Raw genomic sequence first — 23,164 nt, forward strand, 5'->3', positions numbered from 1 at the left:
TTGTTCTGCATAAAAAGTGTGATGTTGCATTCATCTATTCGTGAATCATTTTTGTTCAAATTAAAATTTTCTGTAAATTTTACAGACTCATTTCTATGTAGCCATTCTTTCCACCAATGAAGCACACTTTCATAAATTTGGCACCTACTCATTTTCCCGTACCTGTTAGGTGGATTTGTTCCTTCAACTCTTATCGTTCGGTTCTGAAAAAAAAAAAAAAAAATGATACAGCTGACACCTCTTACCTTGGGCAGTGAATAGTGCTGTCTCTTGCTCAGTCATCACAATATTAGCATTTTGATTTTCCAATTATGCGACCGCGTTTTTGTTCAGAACGTTGCCGAAAATTGTCTTCATGGCAGACCTCATTCTATCGTAGCATAATTCATCTGATGCACACGCTGTCAGAATTAATTATCTTTGCTGGTTGGGTACATTATCATTATCCAAAAGCTTGCATGCTAGTACAGCGTCCGGCAGACTCATCTTATATTTCGTGCTCTTTGGTGTCGTTGGTCAAATTCTGTGATGTAGTCAGAAATTGCTATGTGCAGTGGTCTTCACAATCCGTTGAAATTTCTTGTTTTGTAGGCTGTATCAGTCGCTTCATGCAAAAATAGTTTGTCCAGTGCAGACATGAGGGTATCCAAGTCGTTTTCCTGGTGCAACTCATCTTTATTGCAGTTTAATGCCACTTTTCTGGCTTTCCCAGTTAAAGATAGTGTTACTGCTAGAGCTTGTTTTCTTTTGTCAATATCTGTCATGTGCTGCCAGATAAATAGCTCATTTTTCCACTCTTTATAGCTTTGTTCATTAAATATCGGTGGATTTTTGTAGCTAGCAGCCATATCGTTACACTTTGCTACCATGAAAGAAATACACAAGACCAATAGAAATGAACAAAAATGAGAGATTTATTTATAACACTTGTGCTCTTGCACGTAACAAATATTAGAAACAAAGATGGCTGCACATGCTACGTCAGCAATGTGTAGGTTATCATCCAAATCGCTGTGTACACATCCAAAGGGAGGTAAGCATGTTTTGATTTCAAAGGTAACGGTGTAAGGGAGATAACTAATTAAACACCAGTCTTACCTCTTCTTTCATTCTTATAATACAGTTATAAAAATCTTATTCTTTAAATGCATTAAGCATAATTGCAATTCATCCCAGAGCCTATCATTATCAAATCTTAGCTGAAACTTTATCCTATAGACGATGAAGTTAGAAGTCAAATGCAACAGTGAACATATTGTAACGCTGGGTATGGGGCAGCCAAACCAGCTGCCAACATTGCACTGCTTTTTATTGAAACCAACTGAGAGCTCTTTTTAGTATCCTCGTTGTTCTCTCAAGTGCAATTGTCTGGATCTCTTTTGCACTTAGTTCACCAGGAATATTAGTTAGGTAGGACTTCAAGTTCTTCTCCATAAGCCCCGTGGCACTATAATAAGTGGTATGATTGCTATCTCTCTAAGATTCCAGTTTCTTTTCATATCATACATGAGACCTTGCTGAATAGAAAAGTATGCGCCATTGAGAAGTCATTGCAAAACAGGATACAAAATATTGATGAATCAGCATATGCTTACCAAAAGAGATCTTATGACAAAGTGAAGTCATAACACAATGGATCATCTGAAATATTGTTAATACTGCTTATCCTATGTGAGAGAAAAATCAATGTTCAATATATGATCAGACTTGACAAGCATGTCATTCTACATTACAGAAGTGGGTCATAACAAAGCTAATTGTTTAACATGACTTTAGTGTAGCCTTCATCTTCTACTGTTCTTCCACACTGAAGTGAATCTGGTAACTAACCACTCCATTACTTGGTGTCTAAACTCAAGTTTCATGTGTTTGCCAATCAACCTCCACATCTTTTTAAACTTACTTTTAATTCCATGTGTTGCCTTCAGCATAAAATCACAAATAACTAGTTTCTTCACCATGTATTACTTTCACACTATTGTCATTTACCAACATATAAATTTACTTGAAAACTTAATTTAGACATAGTTTTGCCAATAGTTGTCAAAATTTAACTAATCCCTGCACTTTTCATACATTTTTGTTACCCACTAATAATACTGAACAATCTCTAATATTCTCCAAAAATTAAATAAAAAATGATAAGTAGTTAATTTAAAAGAGGTAGAAATGAAATAGTTTTAACAGGTAAAGCAAGAGCCACAAGTTGCCAAAAGCTTCTTAAGTCATTCGACGCATAGCCAGTGCTTAGAACAGAAACCTGAAGCATCGCATCTCATTAGCAATGAATTCATAGTGTATCAATCTGCATGCCTTGTGCCTAAGTCAATTCAAATGGAGGTGACTGAAAGGGGCGACTATGATTCCAGTTTTCCTCTGCTGTGAAGAAATCAAAATGGACATTGTAAAACATGTTTTGTTTCAATCTAAGATATGGTGAAGGATTACAAAATCATAATACAATTTGATGCACCAGCCTGCATCATAATGACAAGATAAAATCAACTTTGAGCTTATACCAAGTGACTGAAGGATTCACAAAAAGATTATAATGAATTGTTTACATGTCACCTAAAGACTGAGGATAATTCACCAAAGGAAAAGACTAAGATAAACATTTAAGGGAGAGAAAATACCAGTGTACAACAAAAAGAAAAAAAAAAAAATGAACAATATATGGACCATAGCATCATTTAGAAATCATTTAAGTTTACTGAGTTGTTTTGTGCAAACTTCGTAGATTAAATTCCTTACAGTAATAAAATTATTTATATATATATATATATATATATATATATATATATATATATATATATAATATGTTTAACCATTTTGTTGTTCTGGCCATCCATATGCATTGCTTGGGGATATAATGAGAAGAGCTTTATCTCAAACCAGACAATGTGTCACAAAGGCTATAAATCCTAGAGCTGACATATTTTATTTATTCATGTGCTGTGAGCAACATATGCAGAGTCAAAAATTCTATACAAGGGACTATGCCAGATTCTAATCTCTCCTGGCTTGTAACATTTGAATTAAGTAACAATCAACATACTTAAAATAAATTAAAATAAGCTTGCATAACAAGAGAAGTTTCAATTAAACTTACTTCAGTAACTCCAATATTGAAATGACAATATCATTCACATAACAAAACCCAGAAGCCTGAAAATAAAAAGATGGTTTAATAAAATATGCTTAAATCTGAAACAAAGACAAAAAAAGTCTTTAAATAATTCTTTATCTTTAAAATATTTAACTAGTTTCAAATATTAAAAACATGTTCTACACCAATTCATAATTACTACAAGGATTACATAGTTGATAGATTTTTTCTTCTCACCATTGACTTAAAAGTGAACATGGCTGTTGGAATTGGGAAAATATGAAGATGTAAAATTTCACTTTATAGGCTGTTGGCCAAAGGTGAAAATTATCATTTTTAAAGAGATGTAAAAGGTATAGGGGTTATTTTTTTTAATATATGTATAAAATCATAAGAAACCATGAAAAATTTTCATGCCAATATTTTGGTACATCATTAATAATTTAAATTTTAAGCGTCAAATTAGATCTACATTTTTGACTTGCATGCAAAAATTAGTCAATCAAAATATCTTTTATTTACTTGCTTATAATCAACCAATCACAATGATTGTAGTATGTGTTAAAATCAAGATGGCGGTTCCCAGTAAAAATAAACTATGTAAACAAAGACAAAACTATTTTCGATTGGTAAAATAACATTTCACATTTTCTTGTACTTTTCTAGATTGCAACTTAATCTATTATAATAAATTATGGTCCACAATCTTTCTAGAGTTGGTGACTCAAACAAATTCCACGGTTTGCAAACCTAAATTACTTAAGGAGTAGATAGGCTCTGCCTATCGCCAGCTTTCACATTCCTTCTTTGTCTATTAGTCAGGCGTAGAGGTACCATACTAGGGACTCACCATAGCAACCCTGTGCTTAGCCTTGATTTTTTTTTAATCATGTTCACCCTTTACAAAGCATATCACCACTTGCACGTAAGGGGTTACTATTTGGGGGCCATGTCTAGGAAAGATTAACCAGATATTTATGTTACATTAAAACTTTTGCATATCAGTCCAGCCAGTGAAGCAGGTAGCAAGAAGGGAATTCCAAAGTTTAGCTGTTCGAGGGAAGAAACTATTAGAATAGAAAGCTTTCTGGCATTTAGGGACATCAACAGTGAAGGGGTAAGATCTTATTGCTAAGTGGGTTTGTCGGGGATATGTACATCGAGGGGATACAAGTGAAACGAGTTCATCAGAACACATTCCATTAAAATATTTGTAAAACAGGCACAGTGATGCAACATTTCGGCGATGAGACAAGGGCTGGAACTTAGTTGATAAAGTGAGACTGATTAGATTGACAACTCTTTTTTGGACTTTATCTAAGAGGGAGAGACTAGTGGTAGATGCACCAGCCCAGATGTGGCAACAGTACTCTATGCATGAGCGAATGGTGGCCTTGTAAAGGTACAGGATACTCTCAGGTGTGAGGAGTCTTCTAGCTTGATAGAGGGAACCCACCTTCTTTGCAACAGTATTTGTTTCCTGACTAGTACATTGAATACCATTCCCCAATTCCCTATTCCCAATTTCTTTCTTTCTCTCACAAACTGAGCAAATTGAGTTTGCTTGCATGCCACATACTCACTCGGCTGAGAGGTTGAAGGTACGTGATTGACAGTTTGGCTGCTGTTTCTGACTGACAGTACAAGAGCCCTAACTCTTTGGTAGTACTTAGAGCGGCTGGTCTATCATCACTTGTATAATATCAGGATAGTTGTAGTGCCATGTTGCACATGGAAAGGGACTCTACTGCTATCTTTGGTGGGCTTCCATGAGGCCACAACTTTCTAGGCAGGACTCAGCTAATGGACCATTGTGTGTGTATATTTGGCATCAAAACTGGCCACTTTGTTCAACACTCTCCCCCCAACCTGAAATTAAACAAAAATGTAATGAAATGACAACCCAAACAGATATCATTACATCCTAACAAAACCAATTCGACTCTTCCCTTGAGGTTCACATTCACAAATATCCGTGGGCTTAAAAGTAATCTAGATGATGTAGAATCTTACCTCTTAGTGAACTCCCCAGATTTCTTAGCATTAAGTGAAACAAACTTACCCTCCCCAATTTCCTCTAACTACTTTAACATGGCAGGATACCTCCCTCTCTGACGTAAAGACTCGGATAGATGCTTAGAGCCTATATTTGTAGCACACTTCCTTTAACTAGACAGCAACGTCTTCAATCAGATGACCAGGATTTTAAGTACTTTCAACTAGCCTTCCATCACTGAATTAGTTATTTGTATTTTCTTTATTGTTCTCCTTCAAGTCAGGACCGTACCCTAACATGTCTCTGATAGTAGATGCAGCACTCTCCTTGGATAGTAATGCCCAAATACATGTGTTAAAATGTTTTTGATTAATAATGAAGGTATGACCTCAATGATTTGGATGATCATATTTATAACTATGTGTTAGGAAAATCAACCAATGAGAAGCTTCCGACCTCATTATAAAAATATCGATATTTGAATGCAAGTCAGTCTCCATCTTAAAATGACAGAGCCAGACTACATTGATTCTTCGCTGCCATCTTTGTTATTAAGAATTACTCAACATTCGAGATTGTGACTACATTGATTCTTCGCTCATTTGATTTACTACCATCATCGTTGTTCAACATAATGTCTTAACACTTAACAGGTTATGCGTCTAGCCATCAACTTTGCTTTGATGGATCAGAATCTAAATTTGAATTGTGGCAGGTGAAATTTCTGGGATATTTAAAGATACAAAAACTACACAAAGTTATTCAATCTCCACCAGAGAATCCTAATGACCCCGAATTTATCGAAAAGAATGCAACTGTTTTTGCAGAACTGATTTAATGCTTAGATGACAGAAGTCTGTCTCTGATTATAAGAGATGCCTTGGATGATAGATGTAAAGCATTGAACATATTAAGAGAACATTATTTATCAAAAGGGAAACCAAAAATTATATTTCTATGTACAGAACTAACATCTCTAAAATTAGGGGTAGGCTATAGAAACAAAATTTTTCAAATAAATGCCAAAAGTGGCTTATTACCTTCATTTATATGTAAATAGATGGGAACAAGTGATTTTTTTCAAAACGGGTCAAAATTGGAGGGTCGCTGGCCCCAAACGTGATTTGACCGCGTCAACGCGTGAAAATGGCCCAAATTTCGCCCCCGAACACACTTAATCATTTATTGAAAGCCACAGGGTGCATTTTTTGACTATAAATGCATTTGTATCATTAAATCTAACATTCCCATTGGCTATCCCACAAGTATAGGGTTTTTTAGGGTATCTCAGAGTCCAAAATGGGTCAAAATTACCCCCAAATTAGCCAAAAATGGTCGGAAATCACGGATTTTCCAAAATGCACCTCCCAAGCCACACAGGGTGCAATTTTTTACCATAAATGGCTCTATATCATTAAATCTAACATTCTCACTGGCTATCCCACCTATATAGGGCTTATCAAGGTATCTTAAGGGTCCAAAATGGGTCAAATTTACCCAAAAATTAGCCAAAAATGAACGAAAATCATGGATAATCCCCAAAATGCAGGTATTATGTCTCATCGGGCTCCTATAAACACTCCTGTATGGCTTTTTACAGTTGGAAGACTGAAATAACCACCTTATCCATTTGTATTTAGAGATCTTTGGGGGATGTAAAAAGGGTCAAAACAATCCAAAAATGACAAAATTACGCTTTACAGTACATAACATATGAATCATTAGTTCATTCATCAATGATACTTTTTAGAAACATCATAACTTTACTACATCAACTTCTCAGAAAGTAATTAATTGTAAATTGAACATTGAATGTCAATAAAATGCTGTCCAAGAAGAGTCTGAATTCATATTGTTCTCATAGTTACCCCAAAATTGATGAAAATGGCCCTCGATTCGCTATTTCTCGATTTGTAACCAATATATTGAATAACTTGATAAAAGGTATGAGTAATTAGCAAAGGAATTATTTTGTTATTTCAAGACACAGCTTCACTTCACATTACTTTAAAATCATTCAACAGTAAAATATCAATATAATGCATTAAAGAGCTCGTCAATCACATCATTATTCTCTAGCACAAATACTGGTTTTCGTCTTGTCAAGTTCCATGCACCAATGACACTGCACGACAAAAATTGAATTTTCAATGTCTTCTGCTCTTCAATTCGGGAAAGATACTGCCATGTTTTCTTTCTATTGTCATTGGGAAGTGGTTCCAAATATTCTACAATGTATTCATCAATCCCAATTTTCTCCCGTGTCATACCAACAAACCACTCTCGGCCTTTCTGCGTATCCCAGATGGCAATGCATGGTTTGTTCAACTCAACGTCGTCCTCCTGATCAGTATTGATGAGCACAGCAGATGTAGAATCTCCAGATTGATGCAGTTGATCGTACATACTATCAGCATCTGGAAAAGACATTTCTTCTTCAGCAGGTGTCTCATGGCTGCCTGACAAAAGAATTCCAAGATTTATCTTCATCTGTGCAACAGACATAGACTTCACCAAGTACAAATGAGGAAATTCTTTGCAGTCTTTAGGATTCAATTCTTTTCTAAGGAGGATTTCGTTCCATAATGTTTTCTTCTTATCTTTTTCTTCTGTAATAGATTTCAATCCCATATCAAGCTCTTTAACAGAAGTGAATGGACCACCATGACTTTTGCATGTTTTCAGAATCTCGTTAGCACGATCCACCTTTCTTAGTGCTTTGGTCTTCTTTTCTGCGAGCTTTTGTCTAGTTATTTCTTCTTGGCTCTCGAACCACTGCTTCTCCTGATCGTCCAAAAGCTTGACAATTGCTCTTGTTTCTTTATCAATCGGTACCACCTTAGCCTGATAAAGAGTCATGTCATCTCTCATGCTACTTGCCGTGAAGTTTCTGTTTGAACAAGATGCAGCACGAATTGCAATTTTATCCATGTGAGATAAGTCTGTTTCACAGATCAAGTTGTGAGATGGCAGATTGGACAGAAGCTCTGTATCAACTTTAGTAAGATCAGTACAACGTGGCTTCTCTCCTTCAACAGAAAACCCAAATTCACGCCCTCGTTGTCTCTGGATATCAATAGCACCTTGTTGACAGAAACTTTCCATGATGTGGATTCCAAGCTTGGACATTGGTTTTATCAGATTGAAGGAATAGTCAACTTGATACTTCCTCAAAGTTTCCAGATTATTATCTTTTAAATTGTTATAGAGATCAGGGAGAATGTTCAGTATTACATTTGGGGTTTCACGCTCGCACATGTTGAGAAATGGCAATGTCACTTTAAACCCAAACCATGCGACACATTTCAATGCCACTTCTACGTAAGGAATTTCGAGGTAGAGCTGACAGGCTTGAACCAGCTGGTTATTTGCTCCAGTTTCAGAAAGAGTCTCTCTGATATCTTCGATGTGATGGATCAATGCAGCAGCACTGTATGCAAGGAGACCAAATCTTCGTTCTTTTTAGAGAGCCAATTTCTTTGGTTTCTCTTTCTTTCTCAGCAAATCATCAAATTCTTCATAAAGAGATGTCTTATGACCATCATTCAACACCAGCTTTCCCATGGCCTGAATCACTGCTGGAACCAATCCTTTCGACAAAAATGAGCGTATAGAAGGCATCATTTTGAAAACTTTTTCTGGAATACAAAGTTTGGTTTCAATTTTCTTCAAAATTGACAAATTTCCACTGTCAAATACCTCACAGCTGTGACTAACACAGAGTAAATGGAGAGGTATATGAGTTGATGACAAAGTTGCGGCTACAAGATTCTCAATTCCAAGATTTTTGCTGACCGAATCTGTCAACAATGCCGTTATTTTCTCCCAGAGAACCTTCTTTTCTGACGATGAAGCAATAGCAAGTCTGGTGAATGAGGCAACCAACAAATTAACAATGTTTTGTCTGTCCTCTGTTGCCATTTTCAGTGACCGTAGACGATACTTAGTTCCATTTGGGGAACGGAGAACAATTGATGGCCATTCTCCATTTAACCTATTGCGCGAGGTTGTGTCGTAGTGGAGAGTGACTACATCTGATGGCACCAATTCGATCAAGGCCAGTGCTGTGTTGCGCTCCTGTTGAATTGCGAGGAGATGCTTTGTCGTCATTAAGACTCTTTCAGAGGGAAGAACATCCTGGTACTCAATGTACTCTTCCTTTGATCGTACCCGTTTGATTGGTGGTTCATCTTCATCTCTGCGCTCACCATCATTGTTCTCCTGTGAGTTAGGTGGAGATAGAAGATAACATGCCCCAAAGAATTGCTCACTTGTAACCTGAAAAGCAATTCTGGCTTGGTGAGGCAAAATGTTGGCTGCAGCACAGGAATTTGCTAGAGCTATTTTGATTGACTCCTGGAAATTCCGTGCACCAGTTCGCAGATTGTACGTGACATGTGTTTGGGTGGCGATCTCGGTACATGGGACAGTGCTACGGATTGTACCCGATCTGTTTAATGAGTAGTTCAAATTGTTTGAGGTATCATGCTCTGGCAATTGGTCACTTATATCCTCCACTTCAAATTGATCATCGTCCAAATCCAAACGATTGTGCAGTTCTTGCTCTGCCAGAAACCGTTCATGTTCCATATCGATGTGGAAAGTGTCAATGAGCCATTTGCGAGAGAGAGACTTTTGATCGACAAAGAATCTTCGTTCATGTACATCAAATTCATCAGGATTCACATCTTTTGAAAGTATATTGAGAAGGACATGGTGCTCTCGTTTCCATTTAATCATATTCACACGTCTGGAACCTTTTGCTTTGTAGACATCTTTGTCGTAAATTTTTAGCGATCGATCAAGTTTATGTTTTATCCCAGGTATTGTAACATAACGAACATCACTTCCAAAGGCTTTTTGCCACAATTGTAGTAATCACAAGGAGAACTGGTGAATATAATTTTTCTGTGTCGTGGTACCATATTTGGCAGCATGATGTTGCACAGCTTGAACACATTCAGCTTCAGTTGGAAGAGAATCAAGCAGAAGATAAGTCCAATCGTCGTAATTATAATCTTTTAGTAAAATGTAATGTTGAAACTATTACTGACTATATTATAAGGACAGAATCAACAGCAAATGCATTAAAACTCTCGGGTGAAATAATAAGCGATAGCCTATTAATCTCAAAGACGCGTAAGGGACTTACAGTCAATTTTACACTATTTACAACTGTTATAAGGCAAAAAGACAAACCCATAACTATCAGTGAATTTAAAGTGACATTGCGCAGTTATGAAGAAACAAATCGGATGCTTGTGGACAATAATAACTTACAATATCATAAAGTTGAAAAATACTTCTCAAAAACCGACACAACTAAATTACACATCTCACTGCAATGTTTTCCTCAAAAGTAATTTTCCCATGAAAAAGAATAAAATTATCTGCTATAATTGTGGATGACACAATCACAAGTTTCCTAATGTCAATATAAAAGCTTAAAAGTGGACTCCATTAAATATGTTGAGAACTTTCATAAAAAAACATACATTTCTATTCACATGTAACTTTGGCAATATGACAAACAGTAAAAATCTTGTAGACTGTGGTGCTACAGCACATGTTATCACCAAGGAATCTGATTTTATTAATTTTGATTTGAACTTTAATCCACAGTAATTTTGTCGAACTGCCCGACAGTAGTCAAATAAATGATATAGTCTTGAAAAGAGGCGATGCTAAAATATCACTAAAAAATAATAAAGGCAAAACTTGTAACTGTATTCTTAAAAATGCTCTTTTCTTTTAAGCAAGACATATTTTCCATACAGGCCACCATCAAACAAGGCGCAAAAATAAAGTTTGCCCATAAAAAGTCAAAACTGATATACCTAAATGGAACTGTATTTGGCACTACAGAAAATGGCTGACTATTTTTTTTAAAAGTATGATTCCCTCAAAAACCGCCTGTTACGACTTGGAAACCTGGCATAAAATTCTGGGATACTGCAATATTGCCGATATTAAAAAGTTACCAAATGCAGTCGAAGGCATGAAAATAATACCTTCAGACGATCTCCTAAATTGTGATGTTTGTGAACAGGGAAAATAGCAAAATATATAAGCAAAACACCAGACAAAAAGGCCACAAAAAATTCCCTCACTTGTACACTGACTTGGCAGGCCCAATAAGCCCGATGGGAAGAGATAACTTCAGGTATGCATTAAATATTGTTGACAATTATTAAGGCTTAATTATGGTTTATTTCTTAAAAAACAAATCTGACACTATCCTCACCACTAAGAAATATTTAGCTGACATCACTCCATATGGTTCGATAAAATGTATTCGTTCGGACAATGGAACTGAATTTGCTAGTAAAGACTGAACTTTTATTAATTAACCATCGTATTAAACACAAGAAATCAGCGTCTTATTCCTCATTTCAAAATGGCACCAATGAAAGAGCATGGCGGACACTTTTTGCAAAGTAAAACCCAAATTGATCAAATGCATATATTTGGTTCAAATTGCTCTGTATTTATAGAAAATACTCAAACTAAATATTAAAAGCGAAAAAAAGTATTTTCATAGGTTATCATAAAAACTTAGACACTTACTGATCTCATCCCTGCTATACTAATTAAGAAATGCTCAGCTGAGCTAGCCTCCATACTTTCAAAGCTCTACAGTAAATGCCTTGCTAAATCTTGCTTTCCTAATAGCTGGAAGATGGCCTCTGTGGTACTGGTGTATAAGAATTCTGGTGAAAGGACTGACCCTCTCAATTATCACACTATCGATTTCTGCTGTCAGGGCCAGATGCTTTACTGGAATTGAGGGGTTTTTGATTAGCTTGGCAACATCACACACATATTTGTATGCCGCATGACGTGTTTTCAGACACAGGAGGAAATACAGGAGGTTGACAGCCCTGATCGCATAGGGTAGAATTAGCTGCAAAGAGTTTGACTGACAAAATTACCTCAGGTTCATTGATGATGGGATAGAGCACAGACTTCTATTCAGGACCCTGTTTGTTATTTTTGCCAAAATTGGTAGGAACCAAGCCGCTGCTCAACTACTTTGGACTGAACAGACTAAACATACAACTCTCTTGCGTACTTTATTACTCTTTTACAGTGGTTGCTGACAGTCCTGAAAAGGGCTTTAGTCTCAGTACATCTGTTACATTGGAAGCAATGGAAATAGTGATTTCTGTGCACAATAACAGCAGCACATTCTGAAGAGAACCATAGCTGGCCGTTAGATTTTTGCTGCTATTTTTTGGAGGGTATGAAGTGGTCTATACCTACAATTAACCATTCTGTCTGGTCTGATACTATAGAGGACACCTTTTTAAACATGGAACATAGATGTAGATCTGATATAAATGTACAAAAGCTATCCGAGTCAGCCATATACTGTACAATGGAGAGGTATGTCGGAGGATTATTGCATTTTGTTTTTATCTTAACTGAGACAAACAAGTGGTTGGAAGATCCCAATGGGGACAGAACGGAAGCTGAACATAGCTCAGGGCAAGCTGTGAGAAAAAGGTCTAGGAGACTTGGATATTGACCATCAGTGTCAGGAACACAGGTGGGTTCGTGAACAATCTGGAGCAATGGGGAAATCATGACAGAACATCCTCTCATCATCTGTCTTATTTGAGTGGGCTAACCATTCCACATTGTGAACACTAAAGTCTCCACAGATGTGAATATTAGCCAAAGGATGAGCAGACAGGATGTGATTAATTTTCTCAGATATGCTCTTGAAGATAGTAACTCCGCTATTATGGAGGCGATAGAGGGAAGATATAAACACAGTGGTTTGAGCAAATGTTATCCGAAAGCACATATAGGGTAATTTAGGGTCTTCTCTGGAGATGTTCCTACCACATGGAAAGTCATCTTTAATGGAGGCACATATTTCATGCCCATAGCGATCTTGGGGGTCAGATTTGGATGTTAAATTAGAATATCCTAATGAAAATTAAATTGTACGGCGTAACTGGACTTAATATAATTAGATCCTTCTTAAACAATAGGACCGTCTAGGTTGTCATTGATGGATGTACATTCAAGCAGCATAACATTAATGTATACGGCAACAGTTTGAAGAGCATTTATGATCAAAATCTTGCCAATTCTCTCACTTCTGATCTGGAGCATGAGGTGCAATAGGGGAAAGTAACTTGTTAATTTTAACCAAACTTCTCTTTTTTCAATACCAATGCTCAGATCCTTTTTTCAAGGGTTAATCCTCAAGAGTCAATCCTTGGACCATTATTATTCTTGATATTCATAAATGACCTCTCTGATAATATTGTCCAAGATGGGTATATTTGCTGATGATACAATGGTCTATAACATGCACGAGGGAAGAACAGATGTATATAAATCTAAGACAATGGCAGAATCATTAGAAAATGACATCCAAACTGTAGTGGAATGAGGCTGCAAATGGATGGTAACATTTCATGGTAATAAGACTAAGCTTCTCTCTTTTAACAATTACAATTCGCCGCACCAACTACCAATAACACCCTACCTGAGAATTCTTCCTTCAAACTCCGCTTAACATTCACAGGCAATATGAACTGGAACAAATACATTGAGGACATTGCAAAGGCTGCTGCAAAGAAGATGAGTTTCCTCTATAGTGCTAGAAAACTACTCACACCTGAGAGTATCCTATACCTTTACAAAGCCACCATTCACCCATGCATGGAATATTGTTGCCACATCTGGGCTGGTGCATCTACCATTAGTCTCCCCCTATTGGATAGGGTCTCAAAAAGAGTTTTCTATCTAATAGGTTCCACTTTGTCAACTAAGCCCCAACTCCTTGTTCCATCACCGCAATAGTGCATCTTTGTGCCTGTTTTACAAATATTTTAATGGAATGCGCTCTGATGAACTCGTTGCACTTGTGCCCCCTTGACATACATATCCCCGACGAACCCGCTTGCCGACACAATCTCATCCCTTCACTGTTGCAGTCCCTAAATGCCAGAAAACTCTCTACTCTAATAGTTTCTTCCCTCAAACAGCTACACTTAGGAATTCCCTTTCTGCTTCCCTGACTGTACTGATATGCAGAAGTTTAACATCTTGTTAATATTTCCTAGGTATGGTCCCAAATAATAGCTCCTTAGGTCCAAATGGCGATATGCCTTGTTAAGAGTGAACATGAGCAAAAAATAATATATACATAAATAGGAAATGACCGAGTGTTCATAATTTGTTTTGGTGAGGAGCTGGTAACTCAGACTTAGCGTTATTGTTAGGGCTAAAGAAAATTTTAGGAGGAGGCTAATACCTAGGGTTAAAGGAAGGATTAGGGGAGTTTTTTTTTTATTTAAGCGAGCGTTTGACACCCATATTTATGATTAGTGGTTTATAATTATTGGCTTTTAAAAATTTGAAAATGCTACGACTTAGATTTTGAACATCAAATTACTTTTAAATATGTAAACTTATAATGAGAGTGTGAAACTTTACAAGAATTAAGACAAACGGACAAAAATAAATTTTATTTAAATAAGTGATGTCACTCTAGCAAAAAACGTGACGTTTGGAAAAGTATCAAATATTTTTGGCCCACCTACTTAAATATCAAAAAATACTTTTTGAATGAATTTTATTTTTATTTTCAATCACATCATGTCTTTTTTCTACTGAGTGACACTTTATTTCCTGTTTCAATTTTCCAGTTGAAGACGTTTTTATTTCTTAACTCACTAGAAACAGCTAAAACAGAAAAACCTCCTACAAATATTTAAATTTGGATTTAGCATTTTTTTTTTTTTAAAGATCAGGTAGATTAGTTTCTATTCAATCATAATCTGCTGAAACTATTGTAAAAAAGATGAAAATAAAAAAAAATATAGAGGCAGGGAGGGGGGGTGTACTACAAGTACACGTAAACCCAATAAATTATATTTCACATTTTCGGTTGTTCAAAGCAAAACACTGTTTAATTTGCTGTCAAAAACTAATGCACACAAGTCATACATTTAGAAAGCTTGTTTTCTTGTCTTTTCAACCATATAAATATTTTTAAAATTTGACCAGAAATATGTGAGAAATTGCAAGCTGAGCAAAGTTGATAATGCCACATTGGTTGAGATTGCTTTAATTATATATTTTGATAACTGAATAGCTCTAATTGAACTAATTATATTCTGATAACAAAATAGCTAAACATGTAAGAAAATTTTTTTATATTTATATTTTCAATTTAAAAAAAAAATTGTTTTAGAATAAAAATCAACAAAAAATGTATTGTTTACAGTTGCTGCTACCAATACTACAAGACAATTTTCTGCCAAAACTCAAATAGAAACGATTTTTTCCGGGTATCATCATTTTAATTAGTAGCTACCACAAGAGAAAAAACATACAATTATATTTTTAATAGATAAAAACAAAAAAAAGGATTGATTTACAGCAGGTGTCCAAAGAAAATTTTTTCCCAAATTTTCAACACTAATCATGTTGAAGCTAAACACAACAAAAAAAAAAAAAAACAAAAAAAAAAAACGAATGGTCAAAAGTATTTCAGACACCCCAAACTCCAATGATAGGTCTTCCAAATTTCATAAAATTCTTTATACAAATGAGGTATGAACACTTACATCTTTTTGTAAAGACCCCCGTCTTTACATAACCTTACTGAAAACACTGTTTTATGATGTTAACATTTTTATCACTTTATTTGCTTAAAACTCTTAAAATATATAATGTACATTATTCTTTATCAATTCATTTGAAAGTATATTTATTTTGAAACAAAACGGTGATATTTTAAGGACTTCAAGTGCTTTAGTTTTTAAAATATCATGATTTTAGCAGAACCTCCTTGAAATCTGTGATTATCTTAAGCGTTTTATCGTCCATGGGTATTGTTATTAGGGATGTACCAATTACGAAATTGGCCGATTACCAATTAATCGGCTTTTGATAATTGGCAGATTACTGATTAATTAGCCAATCAGTAGATTTTCTAATGCCGATTTATCAGCAAATTTTGTTGTCATAAATTACACTAATATTAATTACATAGGAAAGGAAGACAAGTTAACTCATTCTTTTGCTTGCCAGTGAAAATTTATTGAAGAGACATGCACCGTCTAAACCATATTATCAAACAGACAGGACACACTGTTAACGTAGACTGTTACAACTGAACTAAATTTGAAGCAAATAGATGTAAGCATATGGAAAATTTCAGTCCTTTCTCATCCTATTGAATTAACATCATTATTTTTTTACTTTAAATTATTGTCAAAGAAAATTATTACTTCACCTTTTAGTTTTCATGTTGAGGAATTGTACATCAAATTCTGATGTGTGAAGCGAAAATAAAACATTCTTTATCAGTCATACTCTTTTTCCTCATTTTCAGACTCTTGCTACCATTACATATATATTTTCATTTTTCTGGTTTAGATAATGTATATTTTACTAGCAGTTCAGCCCGGCTTTGCTCAGGTCTTATGTACTGTTCATAACTTTATGTGCATGTATATATATATATATATATATATATATATTAAAAAGTTTGACTCATATCCAGGTAATCTACATCTAAAATTTCAAGTACCCAAAATTGGCAGAGGAGTTTGGTAGAGTCAGCAAAAGTCAGCTCTTTCTACTTTGATCTCTTGGCAGCCAGATTTTCACCCAAAAACTGATTAAAAAACTTGCTGCATGTCTGAATACCCTTTATGTAAAATTTAAAATGGTTAGACCCAAAATTGGCTGACAAGTCTGCTAGAGATCGCAAAGGTCAAATTTTTTGAACTTTGACCCTTGCCAGCCAAATTTTCGGCTAAAAACCAATTAAAAAAACTTTCCCTATGTCTGAATACACTTTATGTAAAATTTTAAATGTTTAGACCAAAAATTGGTCAAGTAATTTGGTAGAGACGACAGGGATCAAATATTTTTAAACTTAGATCTTAATTTTGACCTCTTAACATTTATTGTTTTGGGCTCAAATCAAATTACAAAGGTTGATCCATGTCCAAGTAATCTATATCTAAAATTTCAAGTGTTTAGACCCAAAATTGGCAGAGGAATTTGGTAGGGTTTTCAAAGGTCAAATCATTGAACTTTGACCCCTTGACAGCCAAATTTCTGTCCAAAAACCAATTAAAAAGATTTTCCCAAATGCCAATACCTATTATGTCAAATTTCGAGTTTATAGACTGAAAATTGACAGAGTAATTTAATAGGGAAATGTATACACACACACACAGAGACAATTTCACTTTTACAGATATATAGATTAACATAAATTACTAATTAGATGTCAGACATAAGTAATTTAAATACATAAAATATTAACTAAATACTGACAACGACCTTTAACCATTATGGCAATCAGTTTCTGCTGGAAGTATTTTGATGACAATCCCAAGAATAAGAATACAGCTGCTTGCAAGTCATGTCAATCTATTACATCAAAGGGGGGAAAAAATCAGTAAAAACTTTTACAATGACTAATATGTTAAACCATCTTAGAAATGTTCATTAAAAAGAAACAAAAGTTGCAGATAAGGAATAGAAGCACAATGAATATTCAGGGACAGACATTCCACGAACAAATGGCAGCAACTACGAGTCTCCAGTGAAACACAAAACTACTATAGAATCAATATTGACCAAAAAAAAAAAAAAAAAAAAAAAAAAATTGGGGATATTAATGATCATAAGTCACAAGAAATCCATTATCTCATAAGAGAAATGATTGCTGTTAATATTCAACCATATTCTATAACATCTGTCATTAGATTTAACAGGCTTGTTGCAAAACTTTGTTCAAATTACAGCATTTCATCAAAACTTACTTCAATGCAAAATAATTTTCAATATATTTACAGAATTAAAACAAACATTCAACTGTTTCTTGCTGACATTAGCAGCATTTTATGAACTACAGTCATTTGGACAACTACAACAGATAATGTTTCCTTTCTGAGTTTAACAAATGACTTTGAACAGTGCAGAGCTGTGTTTAGAATTGTTCCATTCCCTGGTGCACACACAAATACAAGAATAAGTGAAGAATTGCCCAATGTTCTGGATGAGTAAAAAATCTTCAATAAAATTTTCTTAGTCTTGCGAAATTCAAACACAAATATAGTTGCTAATGTTAGAGAATGTGATTTAGGATAACTATCATATATTGTAACTCAGACTGCAAAGACAATCATTACATCTAACAGAAATATAGTTTCTCACTTTAATCGCTTTCTATTAGTAGATATCCCAAAGTAACCTAGTTTAGGATGCGAAAACTGGTAAATAAAGTTTAATTTCTTTTAATTTCAACTTGCAAGATCTCATTTATTTTGGGGTTATATTGATAAAGTTTTGATTTAAATAAAATTTAATCTTTTTGTTTTATAAATACATAATTCTTTTTCTTGTGTCTTTAATAGTTTTTTTATGCTACTTCAAGTTATGTCACTAATTTTGGTGAATGCCACTTTATTTTTTTACACAAAAAAATGTTGGTGTTTTTCAAATTTGGTGCACGCGATATTGTGAGTCTCTACGTATAAAAAAATAGTACCATTTTAAAGAAAAATAGTCACTTATCAATATGGTGAGCTACAAAAAAAAAAAAAAATAGGGTTTTAAGTAGTTTTTCATAAAAAAAAAATCTAACTTGAAAATTTCAGTGAAAGAAATATGAAAGAAATTCAATTGAAAAGATTCCGAAAATTGCACCGTTTTAATAATCTGTTGGTGTCATATTACTACGCTAATAAATCAAGGCGCGCCACTAATAAAAGTGAGTGTACCTACACATCGAGATTTACAACTTAATGCCAAGTGTGAAGTATCATCACGAAAATCAAGATCAAACAAAACGTAAACATTGTTTACTAAACAAACAACTTGTTTCACTATGGATATATCAAAGTTCTTAGGCGAGTTTGTTTTTGTTTATTTAAAAGTTATAGAAAGTTATTGTTTAAAATAATATTTTTAGTGCGACAAACACGTCAATAAAAGAAATGAAAATTTATAATTTAAAAAATAGTGTCGGTTGTTTATTTTCTATATCTTCTTTCAAACTTCATATGTTCTTTGCTTTATCTTCTTTCGGTTGGATAAATTTCAGCATTGTTAAATTATCTTTTAAAAATTAAACTGGGTACATTTTAAACCAAAAACAATTTTTAGTTGCGTGTGACAGAAATTTTTTTTTTTTTTTACATTTTAAAAAATGTGCCTCATTTTTTATTTACTTGTTTATTCTCTTTGTTTTGTCGGGCGTTTTTGATATCTAACATTTTGTTAAATTATTTTTTTATTATGCTGTACAGTTACATTACTTAAAAAAACAAAAAAAAAACAAAACAAAATATAGCTAAGTTTTAAGTTACGTGTAACAAGTCATGTGTAAATAAAAAAATTAATTTCACATAAAAAAAAAAATTTCACATAAAAATGTGCAATTTTTTTGTTTATGTTTTTTGATAAATTTGAAGATTTTGTTAAATTATTTTTTAATTAGACTGTAAAAAAATAAGAACTGAAAATATAGTTAAGTGTACATGGCATGTAAATGAAAAAATTAATTTCACTGTAAAAATCATTTTGTTTATTTAATAATTCTCGAGACGGTACTTCTACAGTTTATTGCCGAAAATGGAGACACCATTTTTTTTCGTGCACCTGTCGTTAAAATCCGAGGAAAAAATCAGTCTTTTAAACTATGACCAAAGTTAGAAATGAATAACAAAAAAATTAAACTAGATATTAATTACTTCCGAAAAGAACTATGAAAAAAAGTAAATAAAGAAAGTGAAAGAGAACATATATCCGTAATTATTTAATTGAAACTGTTTTGATTTAATTAATGAAAACAGGAAAGTTTTTCATGAAACGTAGATATGTATATATTTTTTTTTAATTAAAAACAGAAAATGAAAATGACATCTTCATAATTGTCTAAACTGGGCGAGCGCCATTTGAAACCCAAAACATTTACTGTATAAAAATTTATCAAAATATAATTGTAAAAATATTTATTGAAAAGTTAGCATGAGACAATATAATTTTCATAAATCCATTATGTAATGAAAGCAACATTGGATTTTTATAAAATAATTTTTTATTTTTTATTTTTTCAAACAAATAATTTTAATGAAACATTTTTTGAATATCTGCATCCAGCACTGTAATAAAATTTTTATTGCAAACCAAAAGGTAGAAAATATTTTCTTCAATGGCCTTGGTCAGATGACATTGCACAGGTAGAGTCAGCAATTGTTTACAGATGGGTTTTTGAGGTAATGCCAGTTTCAAGTGATGGTAAGATTTGGAGTGTTCTTGATATATCTACCATAGCAGAAGTTTATGAAAGAATTTTGAGAGAAAATCAATAAGGAAAGGAATTGTAGTAAGACCTCTGCCTATAAAATATCTGACTTGTTTACTTGTCTTTAGTTGAAAGTCTTTCAATGCTTGAAAAAAAAAAAAAAATGACTTGTGACTTTTTGTTTAACAAATTTCTAAATCTTATTGCTGTCGGTCCTTTTTTTGGCAAGTTTAAATTCCCCAAAGTGAAAATATTTCTGTGGCAAAAAGTTTTGTTATTAGAAACAAGAAAAATATTTTTTGAATTCCTCACTCAAAAATTAGTCAAGTTTTAAGCTTCTACCTTCAATGATTACATTTTTACAGCAATTTCAGTCACGTATACTTTTGACTCATTTTTTTTTTTTAACCCTTTTTTGCCCTTGTTACCAAATTGTCTGTTCAACTGCTTTTACATGGTCCACAATTGAGTGGTTTTATTAATTTATAATTAAAAGAAAAAATTATCTTGGTCTCTAATGTGTTATGAATCATACTAAGAAGATTCAATACATTAGCTATTGAAATCAAATTGATATGAACAGTCAAAGTTGCATTTCTGTGTCATATTTGCACTTCCCCCCCCCCCCGTTGGTAGTGAGATTTTGCCTAGTGTTTGGGTTGGTTTCATCTAATAATTATTGCTTTCATTAGTATTGATTTTCATTCACCACAAGATGACATTACATTTATAAGGATTTTTCACTTGTTAATAGCTTACATTTTTAGTTATGTACTATGAAATTTGGATTCTGGACCATGTTAGCAAATTTTCAACTTTCCGACAAACTTTGAACGATCATAACTTTATGGCTAATTGTGCTGCTAAATTAATTTGGTACCTTTGTTTATGGTTTACACAGATATGACCACATTAATTTTTTTAGATATAATGAAAATAAAATGATTCAAATATTTATTTTAAAAGGTTGGCATAGAAAACATACATAGAATTTGATTCTACATGTATTTTCCACTGATGCTCAGCTATTGCTGAAATAAATTGTAAATTACAACATGGCAACTTTGAAAGCAACTGACAAAAAACAGTAAAAATGGTACAAAAGATGCTTTTATCACTCTTTGTATAAGAAGACAACAGGAAGTAAAATAGTAATTGTCTGTATTTTTGAGATGAGGTGTTTTCATTGATTGAGATTGTCGGACTGACTTCCTCATCTTGGTTTTTAGAGTCACAACGTTTCAGCCATTTTGCCCTCCGGCCTTCATCAGGTGTTTTGTATCGAACTAGGGAACCGTTTGTTAGGAGTCTCGAACCAAAGTGACTCAAGAGGAAGACAGGGTGAGAATCCAATCAGATCTAGATAAATCGTACAGACAAGAATATGAGAAGGTCAAAGAACGCCAAATCCAGAAGCTCACAAAGCTCAAAGACCAGAGGAATGTAACATCAAAACACCGCTCACCTGTAAAAGTGGTCATCAACCTCAGCAGCCGCCAACTGAGTCACTCAGAGGAAGCAGTACTAAATAAAGGTCTCAACTTCGCAACAACAATCAAACGCGTTCCATTCTTAGATATCATAACACACATGGAAGATATAGCCTTGAGAATCCCATCAACCCAAGGTGATGAAATAAGATGGAAAGTGAGACAAGTACTCGAGAAAGCCAAGCCTCCTAAATCAAACATCTCTCGGGAAGATAGGCTGGCTATAAGAACCCTACAGAATGACAGCAGTATAATAATTCTGCCAGCAGACAAAGGCAATACTACTGTGGTGATGGACATGTCGGAGTACTCTGAAAAAATGGCAGGCCTAATCGCAATGGTAGCTACAGTAAAACAAAGAAGGAAAGAAGGACCCAACTTTGAAAACCAAAAGAAAGCTGTTACAAATCCTTACCAAAAACAAGGAACACATCGTTCCGATGAGATATAGACAGCTGGTCCAGCATTACAGTAAGCTACCACATATGTACGGTCTCCCCAAGATACACAAAGACGGTATTCCATTCAGACCCATAGTGAGCTGCCGAGGCTCAGCATGCCACCCACTGAGCAGGTACTTTGTGGATATAATAAACCCATTAGCAGGCAAGTCAGCAACACATGTAAAGAATTCTGCCCACTTCACGGAACTGATCAAGGGAGCACCCATCAGTACAAACCAAATGGTAAGCCTAGATGTTCACTAAAGTCCCAACTAGTGAGGCACTAGCAGCAATTCAAGACAAACTAGCTGCGGACCTCTCCATAGAAGAGCGCACATGTGTACCATTGCCAAACTTAATGGAAATGCTGACATTCTGCATAGAAACAACCTACTTCAGAATGGGTACTGACCTATATCAACAAGAGGAGGAGCTAGCTATGGGCTCACCATTATCACCAGTGATGGCAAACATATACATGGAATACTTCGAAGACATGGCCTTAGGTTCAGCTCCCTTAAAACCAACCATGTGGCTAAGATACGTTGATGACACCTTCATACTCTGGCCTCATCAGGAAGACATCCAGGCTCTCCTAGATCATGTGAACTCGATAAGACCATCGATACAGTTCACAATGGAGAAAGAAAAAGATACCCAACTGGCCTTCCTTGATATACTCATATCACGCACAGAGCATGGGTTTAAGACATCCGTATATCGCAAGCCTACCTTCACCGGACAATACCTTAACTTCAACTCCCATCACCCATACAGTATCAAACATGGAATCGCACGCTGCTTACAACATCGAGCAGCGACACCATTACA

General features: G+C 34.4%; 1 protein-coding gene across 3 annotated transcripts in view; it reads right to left on the bottom strand.

Annotated features, from left to right (window-relative positions):
* The window catches only part of LOC145287841 (histone deacetylase 3-like), a 653,483-nt gene that overhangs the window by 148,698 nt on the left and 481,621 nt on the right, over nt 1-23,164 (bottom strand). For all 3 annotated transcript variants that reach the window (XM_080135715.1, XM_080135716.1, XM_080135714.1), the window contains one exon: nt 3,113-3,168. In XM_080135715.1, coding sequence (XP_079991841.1) covers nt 3,113-3,168 — 56 coding nt within the window. The remainder of the gene's footprint in view (nt 1-3,112; nt 3,169-23,164) is intronic.

The sequence above is a fragment of the Euprymna scolopes genome, chromosome 11, assembly GCF_053919585.1.
Source record: "Euprymna scolopes isolate OS-2025 chromosome 11, ASM5391958v1, whole genome shotgun sequence".
NCBI classification, from domain to species: domain Eukaryota; kingdom Metazoa; phylum Mollusca; class Cephalopoda; order Sepiida; family Sepiolidae; genus Euprymna; species Euprymna scolopes.